At 40.2% G+C, this 16,890-nt stretch overlaps 1 protein-coding gene across 6 annotated transcripts in view; it reads left to right on the forward strand.

Moving 5' to 3' along the window:
* The window catches only part of SLC15A5 (solute carrier family 15 member 5), a 32,121-nt gene extending 24,941 nt beyond the window's left edge, over positions 1–7,180 (forward strand). For all 6 annotated transcript variants that reach the window (XM_069003558.1, XM_069003561.1, XM_069003562.1 and 3 more), the window contains 2 exons: positions 4,831–4,939; positions 6,697–7,180. In XM_069003558.1, the coding sequence (XP_068859659.1) occupies positions 4,831–4,939; positions 6,697–6,841 (254 nt within the window). In that variant the 3' untranslated portion in view covers positions 6,842–7,180. The remainder of the gene's footprint in view (positions 1–4,830; positions 4,940–6,696) is intronic.
* The last annotated feature ends 9,710 nt before the right edge of the window (positions 7,181–16,890 follow it).

Consider the following 16,890-nt stretch of genomic DNA (forward strand, 5'->3'; position numbering starts at 1 on the left):
CAGCGAAGTAGATCCTCCAGTGTGTATTTTGAAGTGTTGGAGCACAGAGGGTGTTGACAAAATTTAAACATTTTTATATCCTATTTTATGTCACTAGTTTAGAATTTTATTTGGGTTTTTATTGGCAAAGTTGATCAGATATCAGTCACAGTCAAAGCTGCATTAATCATTTTTAACGCATCTATGGAGGATGGTGTGAATATGATAAAATAAGACTTTTTTTAAAAATCTGACGAGTGCAAACAGATGATGGGTGACAGTGATATTTTCAGTACAAGCTGGGAAACTGCTTTCTTTTGGATCTCTTACCTCTCCTAACATTTTAACGGAAGAAGATGCAAGACAAAACCTGTCCTCCTATGCCAATCATTTCAGAATATATTTCTCTAAAAATATTAATATAAATATGTAAGAAAGAAATAAAAATTTAAAAAGGTCAGAGGAAGGAAACTGCCCCAGACAGATTTCCTGCTTGCAGTTAGAGAATCATCAGTGGTTTTTTGTGGTTTGGGTTTGTTGGGCTTTTTGGGTTGGGTTTTGTTGGGGTTTTTTTTGTTGTTTTTTTTCATTTTAGTCTTGTGTGATTCTAAATACCAAAGATGATAAAGCTAAAGGATATTTCTTGCAGTCCAGATGGTGGTGTCCACTGGTGCCTACTTAGCTAATAGGGATTAGAGGCAGAGTGAGACTTTAATTTGGATATGATTAAACACTAAATATATGCCCGCTAAGTTGATGAAATGAAGGAAGGCAATACAAGCCTTTTCTAAAACATGAATTAAATGTTTTCTATAGTCATAGCATGGGTTTCAGGATAGCTGCAAAAATATAGGAATGGCACAGGGTAAAGTAACTTCTGTCATATGACTGACTTATTTTTTTCTTCAAGGTTTTCCTCATAATAAAATAGGATAGAGTTATTCAGCGAAAAATCCTGGATGCCTCCCTGTGCAACTTTCCCTTGAGCTCTCTGAGGGTGCCACCATAGTAGCAGATATCTTGTGTGCACTAATATTTGTCAAAGACTGGCTTACAGCCCTTTTCAGGTTTTCTTCGATGGCTGCTGCTGCTGTCAGCAGCTCCTTGATGTCAGTCATCCACCAGAAACAGCCCAGGAAAGTTTTTGTCCATGTCCTAATCTCTGCTTCACCAGCACCTCTGTCTGTTTTAGTAGGATCAGTTGTTTCCTCTTGGTATTGTGTAATAGTCCTTCTTCTTGAACTGAGTGATTTTGATGCAAAATTGATAGGACTCCAAAACGTCAGTGAAATTTTACCAGGAGCTTTATTTCCATGATTGTAGAGCAGACTTGAGGAACTGATTCTGCCTAGACTTCATTTTCTAACTTGTTCTAAATTTGCCCTAAAATACATAACCAATTCACCTCTAACCAGTAGAAAAAGTCTGTTTAAAGTAATGCACCTAAAGGAAATTTCTGTTTCTTTGTGGTGATTCATGCTACGAAGTATTTCTATTGTTGGTATAAAAATGGAAATCAGGAGCTCGTTGTGGAAAGTTAATTCCCAGTGAGCAATTATCTGTGTGACAAGCCAACCTTGTAATTGCCACTTCTGTTGGCAATCTCCATAGAAAAGTAAAGGATGCACAGAGCCCAAAGGCAGTCTCTTTTGGGGGAAAGTGAATTGTTGCATATTGCATGCTGAGTTGAGGATGGGAAGGTGCTGGGCTCTTCAAACACAGCGGTGCCCAGGGTTCAAAACTCCAGCAAAACCAAACAGACTGGCCCAGGGGGTCCCTGATGTTCATGGCTGAGAGTAAGATCCTCTAAGTATGAACCCCAAAGGCAGTCAGTGGAGGATGCTGGAGTCTGCAGACAGCTTGTGGGAGGTGTTAGTAGGGTCGGGGTAAAAAGCATCTAAAGGGAGTTTTGGTGCCTGAAACACGTGGGTGATGTTTTAGCACAGATGACTCTTCTCTCAAGGCTTCCTGCAAGCAGAGGAGAGGATTCTCTGTGAAGTGAGTATAAGTAGAAGTAAACGTAGTCCAGGTTTATCCCCTCTTTCATGGAAAAAAAAAAAATGGACAATTAATGAAAGAAAAAAAGAGTGAGAAGTAATATTTTTTTTGGCTGAAAGTAGGAAATGGTTATATTAATTTTTGCTACATCCACTGATATATTAGAATGTGTATTGGAAGGATTATAGTCTGGATATCCTTAGGGCTGCTCCCATCCTTGTTCCTCTGTAGAGGAAGGCCTACCCCTAACAAACCCTGTTGCCCCTCTCTGAAAGGAAAAGGAAGCCTTGATCTCACCTCTTGCTTTGGACAGAGCAGGAAACTAGAGGGAAAAGTGTGCTCTATGGCAGCTGGAGCCTTGCCATATCCTATCTGATTTTGTCCCTGCCTTGGTGTTGCTCATCTAGATTTACCAGAGGCTCTCTGTCATTGTCCTGGCCTCCCTGTTTAAACACTGGCAATTCCTGAAAGAAGCAGGGAGAAGGCAGAGCAAGGATCTTTGACCCAGGCCATGGAGGAGACCCCATGGTGTAGCAGGAGTAGAATCCAGATCTCCTGCCTGCTGGGCTGCCCTCCTACCCTCATAGAACCAACAAGCCCCAGTTCCAGTGCTTTTATCTTGTGCCTTTATCAGTGATAAGACAGAGGATGGTGCAAATGGACCTTTGAAGCTCAGAAGCAGCAAAATGGTTTTTATTAATTTTTTTAAGTCTATGTTTTCTGTTCAGGTTCCACTGTTGATGCCATTCCATTAGGAAGCTCCTGGTGCTCCTGTAGTTAGGCCAGCCAAGGTGAATAACCCAGCAGACAGTGTGAGCTCTGCTTTGGCAAGCTGCAGTGCAGACCCCCGTGCATGTTTTCTCTTTCATCACATCCACATGCTCTCTCTCTGCCTTCTATTGGGCCCTGGGGGATGCAAAATGAAAAACTACTTGATTGTGAATTATGACAGTAAAAGTTTATAAGCTACTAAAATGAAGTTACAGCACCTAGGAGCTCAGTCAACTTACAGTGTAAGATGATAGATTTTTAAAACTGGCTCTGAGATAACACTACAAAAGGAGGGGAGCAGGCAGAGGTGTGGTGGTGCTTCTCTGTGACAAGCACAAAGGTAACAGGGCATGGAGACAACTGTGGAGGAGTTTGGGAAAACTGCTGCACTGACAGTCGTTCTCTGTTAATCCCAGGAGAGCTAAAGGCAACAGCTCTGAAAAGAAATGTGTTTACAACTCTGAAATATGGAGGGAAGAGTAAAATGTAAATACATCAAAGTGTCTTTGGCAGGGTGTAATCCTTTGGTGTCTCTTCTGTGCTGTGGAACTGCTCTTTGTCTCTAATCAGAAAAATATTAATAATCTGAGGATGGCATTCAGTGGGTAAAAGTGGCATTAGTGGCCAAAAGATCTGTTAAGGCCATCAGGTTTTTACAATAGTGCTGGGGTAAGAAGGCTGGTTTTCCTTCTTTCCCCATCCAAGGGGTGAACAGCCACACTATTTAGATGGGCAGGATTTGATACCAGACTTTCATGCAGCAGAGAAAGGTGACTTTGGGCACATTGATGCTGGTGTAGTTCAGATCCAGAGGTGTGCTTTTAATCTAAATCTCTTGATAATCTCCAATTTACATCACAGAATGATCTTGGAGCATGAAAACAACTGAATTCCTTTTAGATGGAACTAAGCAAAAAAAAAAAAAGCTCATGTCTGATATGTTCCAGCTGTTAGTGGGAACTGCTCTGATGTGAACCCCCCTGAGCTGTGGAGAGTGTGGTCACCACATTCTCTGCACCAGCTGTTTCACACTCTGCGCTTGTTCATTAATTGCTAATGAAAACAGTCTATCTGCCTTCTTCCATGGCAATAAATATCCTGTATTCCCAAATCCTGTAAACAGCCATTACAGCACTGTACAGGTCTCTGATATTCTGTAACTTCAGTTTCTACTGTAGCTTTTTTTCTCCTCAGTTTGATGGTTTTGCTGTAGTTGATTATGGCACGTCAGGCACTGATTGTCTTCAATTGCAGACTGATGGGGCTGGCTTTGTTTTTAACCATTTTGATTTTTATAGTTATTTGCCACCTGAGCTTGTTTGCAGACTGGTTCCAGTGAGCAACACTGAAACCATTACAGCACAAACTGGAGTGCACAGGAATAGACAGGCAGGGAAGCCTCTCAATGTGCATATAGGTGGTACTGTCCTGTGCTGAATGGAGTGCCAAAATGTCCTATTGCCAAAAACCCTGGTTGAAAAAGCTCTGATTTGTGTAAATAAACACTGAATGAAGGAAAAGGACACCTTACAGACTCATGGCTAAAGGCAGCTATAAAGAAAGGTAAAGTAAATTGTCAGGTAGTATCTTGGTAATGGAGTGAGTGTTTTTAATGTTTTGAGTTTTAATTTTTTTTTTTAATTTTTATTAAGACGAGACTATTGAAAGGATGAGAGATGCAAGTAAGGATTTCTACAGACCACCTTAATTCTAGCCCTTCCTAAAATGTTCACAGTTGACTTTCATTTAGCTGTGTTCACAAAACAATACAGACAGAAAGTGGTCCAGTCTTTACAGCAGTAGCTGTGCAGGATTAGGTTTTCCAGTACACTTCAGATTTATTAGGGAAGTTCTTTAGTTCCTTTAGATCTCTACTGCCTGTCTGCAAAGCAAGAGCAAAAGTACATGGGGCTCAAAAATCCCCAATGGATGCTGTGAGAATGAAATCTGTATCAATAGCTATGGGAGGGTCAGAGCACCTGTGGGGATTGTCTCACACTAAGTTATCTTCGTGTCTTCCATGTGAGCCACATCTCATGCTGCAAGGCAAACTAATTCTGCTTCAAATATCTGCTTTACCAGGCAACTGGTTTCCACACTTGCTGCATGAAGGTAAATTGGAGAGATTCTTCTTCTTCTTGGCTTCCTTAATGATGGTGAACACCCTGGGGTTCTGGACTATTGCACACAGGTACGTGTGAGAGAATGAAAGCTTGATGTTTCATCTGTAGGTGCAGGAAGAAGTTCTTGTAAATTCTGTGAACTAGTGTGTAGTAAAGAGTTGGTAGTGGTAGATCATATGTGGAGAGAGGTTTCACAGGAAAAATGTGGAGAGGTTTAAAAAAAAAAAAGACTGTTGTAATTAGCCTTAAATATTTAAGGGGGCTCGTTATTATAAAATGCCTTAAAGAAAGGAGAGCATCCTATTCTTTACAGAAGGGTGTGAATATGTTGGCATGGAGTTTTGATGGGAGCCCAAAGCTATACTGGCCATGGAACTGACCTCTACTGCCCTTGGTTTTGTACCAATTTATAGAAAGCATTGCTGTCTCTCAGCGAGCTCACATCCTGAGTGCAGGGTAGCAGGCAGAGGGGTGCTGAGAAAGCAGCAGCTCGCTGCAGGTTAATGCTGCATGCAGCAGTTTCAGCAGAACAACCCCCAGGTATCTTCTGCTACTGGGCATGGGGTGGAAGCAACTTCCAGCCAGAGCCAACAGGATTTCTCAGCCCCCTCACAGGAAGCAACTTCATGCCACCTATAGAGCCTAGGTTTAATCCCTGTGTATTGCCCTCGAAATGCAAGGAACTCACAACTCCGGAGCATTTACTGCCGGTTAACTTTCTATTGTCAGCGTTAAAGTAACCCTTCAAGGCAAGAAGAGGGAGGGAAAGCAGCCTGTGCCACCACGGTGGGAGGGGTCACGTGCAAGTGGCTCTTAGGCTTTGGGGGACAGTTCTATGTGCATCCTTCAGGAACCTTGATGAGGCAAGGATGTGATGATGAGACCAATAGAAAACTTCCAAGGCCAGTGCACTTCTGGAACTCTTGACAAAAATATTGCTTTTTCTATTGCATAGAGCACCAGCTTTGCAGCACCAAAGTTTACCATAGCATCTTGTGGATTATTCCAATGTGATTCCCTTATTTTAAAGGTGGGCTGGGTCACAACTAAAAAACATTTGAGCAACTGAAACATTTCTCCTGCATGTACTTTGTATTCCCCTTATGAAATGGGATTTTATTCTTCTGTAAATTGTAATTTTCATTTGTGACATTTACTTCTGAAAACTAAAAGGTTTTGGTTGTCAAAAAATTACCATTAAATTGGTTTAAACTGAAAAATAATTTCCACCACATCTTAACATGTTTTTATGAGGAAATCTGTTGACCTCCACTCTTCCTAAAAATAGAAAAACAAACATTTAAAAAATTTATTTCAAATCAAAATTTCACTTCAGAATCATGGTACCTCATTTTTCAATAAGACAAGCAAAACATAAAAGAAATATGGTTTTTGAAGTCAAACATAATTGTTTCATTTTTTGGTGAATAAAAACCCCACGGGGAGAAAAAAGAGTGAGGACTATTGAGATAAACACTGATTTAGACATGGGGGGGGGGAAAATCAGATTTTAAAACTCTGAATTAGGAAAGATACACTGAAATTTCTCAGAGGGGGGGAAAAAGCATGTTCATTATTAATTTTTTTTTAAAAGACACAGAACAGGTATTGATAACATCTGCACCCACTTTGGTACTTCTCATCATGAAGTTTTGAAAGGCTCTAGGAAAATGCATGGCATTGTCCTATTTTTTTTTGGCTGCCTTGAAGTCCAGGATTCAGAAGGCACTGTAACTTACAAAGTATTGTCTAATAAACAATGGGTGAAGCTAAAACCTTAAAAGGTGATTATTTTGTTATTTTCCTTCTGTATCATCTCCCCCAGATACAACAATCTGCATCAGGATTGCACCAATGAATTCAGAGGATGTCTTCCTGGAGAAAAACTTTTGAAGCATGAAAAAGCCATCAAGCATTATAATGCTGTACTGGAAAGTTCTCCCATTCTGTCTCCTATGGAGAAAACCTGATAAAATGTCACCCTTGTTTGACTAAATTTTGATTGTGTTATCCACCAGCTCTCTAATGATGAATTACCCAGAGTACTTAAGTGGAACTATGTCCTGGTATTTATGAATTATCTGATGAATAATAATGTTATTATAAGTTAACAAAATAGCATTCTTCATAGGGTTTGGCCTCAAAGGAGGCTGCACTGTCATAATTCACATCAAGGCCAATGAGACCTCACTGCCTGTCATGGCTGATGGAGAGAGGCTTTTAATCTTTATATGGAAATAGGCATGCACATATATTTGTACTCAGGAATGGTTAAAAATTAATAAATGTGCAGATACCTGTTTAGCAAATTTCTTTGTGACAGTATCATTTACAAATAATTTTGGAATCTGCTATTGGCTGGTTGATATTTGCAATGGTGGGAGTCTTGTGTGCTGTTCTGGGCTCTTGCTGATCTACTCCCCAGCCTTTAGCAAGGTACTGCTTTAGTTTCCCTGTCAGTGGAATGGACACAGGCATATCAACCTTCCTTGCAAATTGCTTTGAGATCTACCAAAAATACCCTAGAAACAAGATACCAGTCATCAGTCCATAAAGTGGGTCTTGAAACCTTGATGTTGAGCCATCAGTCTTACCTGGCAGCAACACAGGGATTTGCCATTCCTAAAGGATGATAAAAAGAAAATTGCTAGTTGGAGAACGGGAGACTGGAATATATTAACATCAAAATTACTAATTGCAGCCCAGTTAAAAGGGGGTGAAGGGAATTAGGAAAAGAAGATTGGGAAAGGGTAGATGCATCTGGAGATGGGGGAAAAAATTATTGGTAAAATGTATTCCAGTTTAAAGATCCACACTGTGTTAAACACTCCCAAAATTGGCTGATTTTGTTATTGTGAGATGATAATCTAACACTTAACATTTCTTTTAAAAGTCATATTACTAAAAAGAGTGATGATGGAAGTGGGGTCTTTTTTGTGGTGAGGAAACATATCAAACCCAAAAAAACTAAAGGAGCACTTTGATATCAAGATGTTCCTAACAGAAGGGGCAGCTAAGTCAGAATGCTTGCTAGGTATGAGGAATGCTCTACCACAGGAGAAGTTGCATTAAAAGGATATAATGCACTGAAGGGACACAATTTGTGAGCTGAAACTGTAAAAGAGCTGGTAAAGGAAATCTCTTCTGCACCATTAACCACGCTTAATGCTGTAACTTTAGGTTGGGCATTGTGGGAGTGGGAGAAAAATGTAGTGAATACACCCCTTCCCAGCAAGGGACAGACTTGTTCTCCCAAGGTGGCTCCATAAGCTGGGCTGGAACTGGGGCTGTGAGAGGAGAGAAAGCAAAAGGCTGAAGGGTCTATTCTCTGAGGGCACTGGAAAGTGCAAGACAGGCTAATTTCTACATATTTGAGTAAATTTATCCATGACACCTGAGCGTTATTTGCTTGTAAGGTATTATTTTCTGAATCATATTTGTACTGCAATAGACCCAAGCTTAAGCCATGAAAAATACTAGTTTCTTTCCTGAGAAATTCTTGAATACTTGACCTTTGTCCTTGCACAGAAAAGCTACAAAAACACTGGCTGGAGTCTGCTGACAGGAGGGATGTGATTGCTCTCAATGCATTTGAGAGTTATACACAAAAGGAGAAAAACTGTGTAATAAAGGTGTAAAAATTAAAATTTGGGCCAGTGAAAAGGATGGGGCTGGAGATGCTTTTAACAACTACTGATAAATATTTATTTTTTTAAACTGCAAAAGTAGCAGTGGTTTGGGACCATTTACATCAAGAATAGGAGAACAAGAAACTCTGTTTTAAGGTAAAATGTTTCCTCTGCTGCATTCTCAGGCTGAATGGCTTCAAACTTCCCGAGACCAGTTTGTTCCTTTTTTTCTTTCTCCACAGAAACTGAAGCATGAGAATAGATGACAGCTGATAACAGAATGCAACCATTTGAGTTGAATTGTCTGATGAAGATAATTCTGCAAGAAAAAGAGGATTAGTTAACTCCCTGGATAGGACTTGCCTGGCATGCACTCATGCAAGAAAGGCTTTCAGCAGTGAAGGAAGCAGTTGGGCAGCCTGCATAAACAGGTACTCTGGAAGACAGTGAGTTAGAATGGGCTTTGGGATAAAGAGTTGACTACTGAAGGCTCGATGCCTTCTTCACACAGACTGGAGAAAAGCTTTTTCTATCAGATTTAATAAAGAGCTTGGCCTTTTAGATGGATAGCAGAAGAAAAGGGAGCACTGGTTGCTGAATTTTGGCTTAGCTCAGTTGGTGGAGCAGAGGCATCTACATGCAAAAATCTGTCAATCAATCTCACTGTTATGACAGAGCAATTTAGCACTTAAAACCAACAGACAGGGATTTTTCTTGAACTGAAGCATCTAGGACTCCAGTCAAAGCTGATGGAATCCTTTGTACATATAGGGCATTGCCTAAATTATATAAATCTTGTGCCAGCACACAGTGAAATCAGTATAAAGGACTCTAAAGGCTTGGTCTTGACTTTGAAGGAAGCTGCCCTTCACCTCTGAAAAGTTTAGAGACTTTTAACATTAAAAAGACAATTAAAGGACAGAAAAAATAAGGATGTGTGTGCATACAAAGTGATGCAATAAACAGCTGGAAAATGTTAGGAGAACTTTCTTTTGTTCAGCCTTTTGTTGATATGTGGCAGTTTTCATGGGAGATAACAAAGCACTCAGATCTGATTGCTTGTGTTTGAGGTCACCTGTTGCCATTCTGCATTGCTCTGCACAAAGTAAATTCAGAATATGCATGTTTTAATTCTCACCATAAAGGTTTATAGTTCTGAAATGTATTGTGGAAGAAGTTGCCTCCTAGAGGAGATTAGGAGTGACCAGAAACATTCCATTTCAGTTTTCTGTTTGATTACTGCCTAAATTTTCTAACTGTTCTCCCAACACAGAGTGGAATTAGAATAAAGAACTCTAGATTCAGACTTGACTTTGGAAGAAGTTGCTTTTGGGCCGTTCTGGTTATAACTGAATAGGTGCTGTGCTCATCAGAGGTCATTACTAGCCTTGAATAACCAGATGTACTGCTGATTACTGCTGGTACATTTTGGGGGTGTCTTTTTAGTGGTTAAATGCATGTTTTATACTGTAATCATATACACACATACAAAAAAAATGCAATTTCTGTCCCAGACAGTTCATAGACCACCTCAGTTATGCCTAAATGCATGGGACACCATTTTGTGTGCGAGGGGGGGCTGAAGAAAACTCGATGGAAAGGATTAAGATCTCCATCTGTTAAGTTTGTACTGATGATAAAACACATGCTCCCAGTTGGAACAAGATGCATTAAAAGAGCAATTTCACTTCTACTGCCTAGCAACAATGTCATTGAGCACCTGCAATAGTTTAAACATTAAGCATAATTGGCTTTGCTTGACATAAATCTGTAGTTTTGTAAATAAGAGCAGTTGAGTTTCTATGTAATACCAATTAGCTAGAAGGAATGCTTTGTTTGCTGAAGCCTGCAGCTTTGTGGAGGAAAGAGGGAGTTGTTAAGGCTCAGCAGTGGTAGTCAGAAGATAGAACCCAGATTAGACTTTACACAGGCTTTGAGTGTCCTTGTGCAAGTTACTTAATTTGGGTATGTATGAAAGAATGACATTCTTCTTTTTTTTTTTTTTTTTTTTTTTTTTTGTGAAGAACTCTGAGAATGTCTGATCAAAGTACCTTGGGGGTAATTTTACAGCACTAAACTGAGCTGTCTTGTTCTGTGCTGGATTTCTTTCCCCTTCTTTTAGTTGAAGTTACTATCGCATCTTGAAAGTTCTTGAAAATTTTCTAGAACCATTTGTTTCTGCTGGTGATGGAGGAAAGATCATGCATGACCCACTAGACATGAAAATCAGTCTTGTTCAGTTCCTGTGGGAACTGTGAGTGGAAAGGGGAGGCAGGAGAATTCCTTCCTTTTGGCATTGTAGAGTAGAAGCACAGAGCAGAACTAAAGCTTTTAACTTAAGCTCGGTGTCTGTTTGCTGCTATAACATGTATTAGATTTGCCTCGGCAAGGGCAAGTGCAGCTACCTGCCAGAGGATGTTTTGAAAGTCTGCTTTTTTTTTCATCTGAAGAAAAAAAAAAAAAGGAAATTCACAAGTCTCCTCATGATTTCTCTGTTCTGAACAGAATAAAAACCGCCTTTTGCTTTCTACCTTCCCGGTCTCTAGAAAGTCTCACCACAGAAGTCACATTCTGGTGGTGTAGTACTTTAGGTTATTCTAGTTTCAATCTCTGTAACTTTAAATACAGATTTCCTTGAATCACAGAAGGTTGACATCTGAACTTTATGAAGTCTCCTTGTGTTGGTGCTGACTCTTTAAAGTTAATGTGTTCTAATAGTGGTAATAAGAGTGAAAGAAACTGCTCTGACAGGGATTTTTGAGTGTTTTGGAGATAGTTCATCTCTACAGAGTGCTGGATATTGCACCCTAAGTCTACCAAGTTATATTTTGTTGGGAGATACTCTCAAAAATAAAATTAGCAGGAACTTTTTTAACATACTGTATGACCAGCATCTTTTCCTACTTTGATTTTGTTTGGTTTGTTTTGAGGCTGAATTCTTTTATTTGTTCTCCCCAGCTTAAATAAAGGAACTGGAGTATGTGCATCTACAGCTGACTGGGGAGTAGTCCAGCACCTTTCCAAACACCACAATTTTATGTAGAGCCAAAATAGTCTCATTCCTTTCTAACTCACGTCTGAGAAAATGCTCAAGTCTAGAAAATACCGCAGATATTAGCTTTACATTTTTGAGGGTTGGGCTTCTTTCCTGTTAAGATGGGAAATTCCTGTTCAGTTGGTTTCACTGTCACGTCTGGAGGAGCTTAGCTTTGAACAGAGGTTTTGAAACAGAGTCTTGAATACCCAGCAGAGTGTGCTGACCAGTTGGAGTTGAATGCAGGTTAGGCATATTTTCTGGATTCTCCTTCCATTATTTAAATATATATATTCTTTTCCCTTTTGGATCAGAAGACATGTTTTGAAAGCTGAAACACTTAACAGACAATCCAAAAAACCCAATCACCGAGGAGGAGTCAGCAGGGACATCAACAAACCTTAAAGCAGTTGATGTTTGTCCTACCTGCTTTGTAGCCTGGTAAAAAGCATCTTTTGAAACCAGATCCTGAATGTTTTTATTGTCATGCTGTGTGAACTTCAGAAGCAAGATTGCCATGAGGCTGGGGGTAGTCGTCAGAGTAGCACTTAATAAAAAGGCACAGTGAGTTATCTCAGTTTCATTTATTGCATGGTCAATGACTGTGATATGAAGATACTGCCTGTTTAGCTGGCAGGATGGAGCAACCTTTGATAACAAGCAAAATCATAAATTCAAAGCTAATGTTGAATAGTAAACCGAAGGCTGCAAGAGGATGCTGCTTGAAAGTGAACCCAGCATTACAAGCAATTCCGAATTTCTTCATCTTGGTTCATAGAGTTTTGTTGTTGTCTTGAAATTGTTCCCTTTTAAAGTGTTCAGGAGAAAAACCTGAGAGATTTTAATATCATGCTGACAGATGATAACCCCCTCAACAAGCTTTGTCACTGGTTATAAGGAGCTGTCATTTACTGAAAACGTTCTTTAAACTTAAGCTGTTTGTAAACTAAACTTTAAAGGTGAGAATATTGTGTAAAACCTTAACAGCAGAAATATTATGCAGCCTTACATGTTCTGTAGAAAAGAACTAGGGAATGTTTGTGACTTTAAGGAAGAAACTTCATTGCAGAGATACAAATACAGAAATTATGCAGATCTTGCAAAAATAAGCAAACAGCTTCAAGAACAGAGAACAGCAAACTGTAAGAAGAGGGGAGGGAGGTGATTATTAGCCATTTGAAAATGATGTTACTTTATTCCTTGGAGCTTTTGATTGCTGCTCCTTGGGATAGGAAATTCATGTTTATGAGAATGCATGAGAGTGGAGGGAGTTCTTGTCTGTTAGACTGCACAGGTGTTAAAAAGACTAAACACAGTGGCAGTAAGGGCACACCTAAAGTATATATATTGTACTTAAAAATTAAAAAAAAAAAAAAAATGAAGACCAGAAAAGGGTGCTTTTGTAGTTCTGGCTTACGTAGTGGAAGGCTATAACTTAGTGTAAATCCAGTGCTGCTTCTCCTGTCAGTTCCAATGTGAATTACCAGTCAACTGCTTCTTGCCTTTGCAAAGTTTGTTCATCTGATTAATGCCTGAAATGGACTATTCTCTGCTTGGTTATTTAAATCACCAGCCTCTGTTTTAGCAAGGGTTAACTAAAGCAAGGTGATTGGGGTTTGTGCTTTTCCCCAGTTAGCATTTTCAAGCTCTCTTCCTATGTACCCTGTGATTGTTACACCTACTTTTCAGCATTCTTTAGTAAATGGCATTTTCACTTTCTTCAAGCCTTTTCAAGACACAGTGAGTTCCAAACAATCACTTGCACACCTGTTCATAAGTGTTTTGGGGTGGGTTTGTTTGTTTGTTTGCTTTTCAGGGGGGGTTGCTGCGGGTTTTTTAGATACTTGTGCAGTTCTGACACAGGCTGAGGCATGTAGATCCTTCAGAAATGCTCAGAGAGAGCGGCCCAATTTAAATTATCTATTGAATGCTGAAACACAAATTGCACATGAAATCCCCAAGCTTCAAGGGTCTCTGGCAGGTCACATCCTACCAGTCAGTCAAACATTTAGTCAGTGCTACCCCCATGCACCTATGAAACTGAGGCTGTTTGACACCTCTGAGAATATTTCTCATGTTAGATCTGTTGTAAATGAGCACATGGTCCAGAATAATTAATGGTAACACTTCAGTCCTTTTTTGACAGAGTTGTGTTTCTCGTGCAGTTTGTGCTGGTCTGTCTATTTAGCTGCAATCAGCCATGCCTGAAAGACAGGAAAGAACAAGACGGACAAGTGTGTCAGTGAGTGAACCTCTTTTCTGTAATTAGAAATGCACAGGGAATAAATTATTCTCTAATTCAAGCTGTCCAGCTCACACTAATAATGACAACTCAAGAAGCAATCTGTTTATAAAAATCAAAACCGAATTTGTGAGACTCCTTAGTGCAAGACAGGATTTACTATGTAGTCTTGTTCTGATTTATCAGGGCTCTAGGAAGGCAGTGTGAGTGTTTGGGGCTGGACTACACAGCCCTTTCAGACACAAATTTTATATCACTGATGACTAGCTAAAACATTAATCAGAGAACAATGTAGCAATTCTGGACCAAATTTTTCCCTGCTAAGTTAATGACTGATAAGGGAAAAATGCCACAGAATAAAGGTATGAATAAACTTGGCTAAAGTCTTGTCTTTATTTTTCTTCTGTGAACACCTTTTAACACTTCTCCATTCAATTGGCATTGGCTTGCATGGGCAAAACCTTTCCTGTGGAGGCACTGGAGAGGACCCTTAGCAATGCCTCAATAATCTCTGTTTCCTCACATAAGCATGATTAAACTCTTCCTTCTCTGGGCTGTAGGGCCAAGAGACTGGATGGGATCTTGAACTTTTGTGTCCAAAATATTTGGCTCAAAGGATTTCGACTGTTTCTTGAAATTATTTTTGCTACTGTTTTCTCCTAAATTTGCAAGGTAGCCATAATTAAGGCCTATGTAATTGTAGCACCTGATTAAGATGCAAAAAGCTGAGCACTGAAGAGTTCAGAGCCCTCTTATTTGACTTCAGCTTGGAGTCAAGTAGAGATGCAATGTTTTGAGAGTGAAGGAGGTGCCAGAGAACCAGCTTTCCAACAGTGAGTCTGAAAATGAGAGTGCACAGTTTCCCTTTCACACCTGGGAAAGTAATCAGGTCTCAGGATTAGATATGTTACTTATCCTCTCTGAGAGCCAAAAGCTATAAAGAAACTGCTCAGAATTTGAGCAGCTGTCATAAAGAATCCCTGACATTTTTAAGCAATCTCAGATCTTTGGATGAAGAGCCATGATAGTAACTCTACTTTTTGGAAGGCTGAGATGTACACAATGAATTCTGTCTGTCAGACAACATGCTGCAAAAGAGAGTGGTGACTACCAGAAGTCAGCCTAACAGGTAACAGTATTTTTTTTATTATTGTGAAATCTCAGCAAATCTCTTTATCTATTTTATTCTTCATAAAAATGTCTGTATTGTGGTCAGCCACTGCTCTGAAAGTACAGATGAGATCAAGGGGAGGGAACAAAAGCTATCTGGGTTTTCTGGCACATTCGTGCATATGCATCACTTCAAAACAAGCAGAACAAGCTTGAAGACTCACTGTCCAGCAAGTCAGAGTGCCTAATTAATTTAATTCCAAACCATGAAATTCTCAAATTAGTTTATTATTCAAATATATTCATGTACTTCCCTCCCCCAGGGCTCTCCCCCTAAAAAAACCCTTCCTTTCCAGTGCAGCTCTGTTTTGTGAACATCTGAAATCTGAACAAAAGAGTATCCACAGTGTGTCAGACCAGTCATCCTTTTTACACAGAGAGTGAGGGGGGGGGAAAATAAAGGACAAAACACAAAAGCCTTCTGAGGAAACCCTTCCAGGAAGCCAAACTGAAGGAGATACCATTACTTCTGTGTTTCTGCTCGTCCCGATAGCCTCTGTAACTAATCAGAATACAAACAATAGCTGAACACAATGCTAATTGCCAGTTTGGCATGATCTAGTTTAATGTGTAATTCAGGTACTTGTTCTCAGTTTACATCTGTTTTTAGTATCTTTTTGCTAGTGCTTTTGCTCTTGGGGTTTTTATGCCTTTCATTTTGAAGTCCAAGGTGAAACCAGCTGTGGGCCAGACACTTCACTGCTCAGGTTTCTACGAGTAGTAGGAAGGGGATTTTGGATGGAGGAGAGAGAATGAACTTGCACATCACCTTCACAGAGTGCTCACTCTTCAAATATTATTTTGTCTGAGTCTCCGCTGCCCTTCCCTTGGCTTTGTAGTTCAACATCTAACATCAGGGAGCTGTGCTAATGAAAGGAGCTGGGGACAGATCTGGTGCTTTTTGCGGTGTAACCTCTCATTTCAAGAGTGAAATAAGTCATAAGTTATCAGAGCTCGAGCTTTCTAAGTCCACAAATTAGACACGTGGCTGATTTGAAGTTAGCTTTAGAATCCATTTGTAGGAAATTCCGTCTTTTAAAAATAGGATGGGATCTTTCCTTTTTATCATAGCGAGCAAGGCACTTGGGTCTTCTTTGATGGAAGAATTAGGTCTAGCTTTTTGTCACATGGGAAAGTAAATAAAAATGAGTTGATGCTTACACCTTGGCTTCTATTCCTTCACATGAACTTAAGCCTCTGGTGACCTGACCTCAAAAGAAGGATGTGTACAAGTAGTCTTCCCAGTGTATTTGGGGGTTTGTTTTTGTTTTCCTTTGCCTTCCCCAGCTTTCATCCACCAGTGCCCTCAAAGCTTTGATATGAGGAGCACCCCACGGTGTTACAGATGTTCTCCTTGTTTTTTCAGCTCTTTTGGCTGCTTTTGACAGGCAGCTCTCGGTGGCCTTGTGCTGGCATCCCTGCTCCTGCTCACCTTTCCTCTCACCTGTTATGGCACAAGGCTCTTTTTTTGTCTGCCCCATGGCACGCAGTGCTCTAATCCAGGCTTCTTTCACATCTCCTCAGAAGTAATTCTGCTTTCCTGGCTCCCTCTGAGGATCTGTCACCCAGCCTCACTCGGTGTTGCATTATTAACCATCAAGTAGACACTAAGTGAACCTGGTGGAAACTGTATTCAAAGAGTGTGTGCGTGTGACCTGCTGTTCCCCTGGTCTCTGCTTTGCTCCCACGTGCGCATCTGTGCGCATTGGGAATTCGATTTCTGCAGGAATCGTCGGTGCCCGTGTCCTTGCACACTCTCTGCTCTTTGTCAGGTCCCTCGGGTTTGGAACTGCCAGGGAATTGGTGTCTGCGCTGCATTCCAGGAACAGTGGGGACATCCAGTGGTCACATGGGTTATAATTAATTACTCCCGATCCCGTCAGGGAGATCAGATTTCCAAGCTTTCTTGTTTTCTCAGCGTTTGACTTGTTTTTCATCATAGCT

This window comes from Aphelocoma coerulescens, chromosome 1A (assembly GCF_041296385.1).
Source record: "Aphelocoma coerulescens isolate FSJ_1873_10779 chromosome 1A, UR_Acoe_1.0, whole genome shotgun sequence".
In the NCBI taxonomy this organism is placed as follows: domain Eukaryota; kingdom Metazoa; phylum Chordata; class Aves; order Passeriformes; family Corvidae; genus Aphelocoma; species Aphelocoma coerulescens.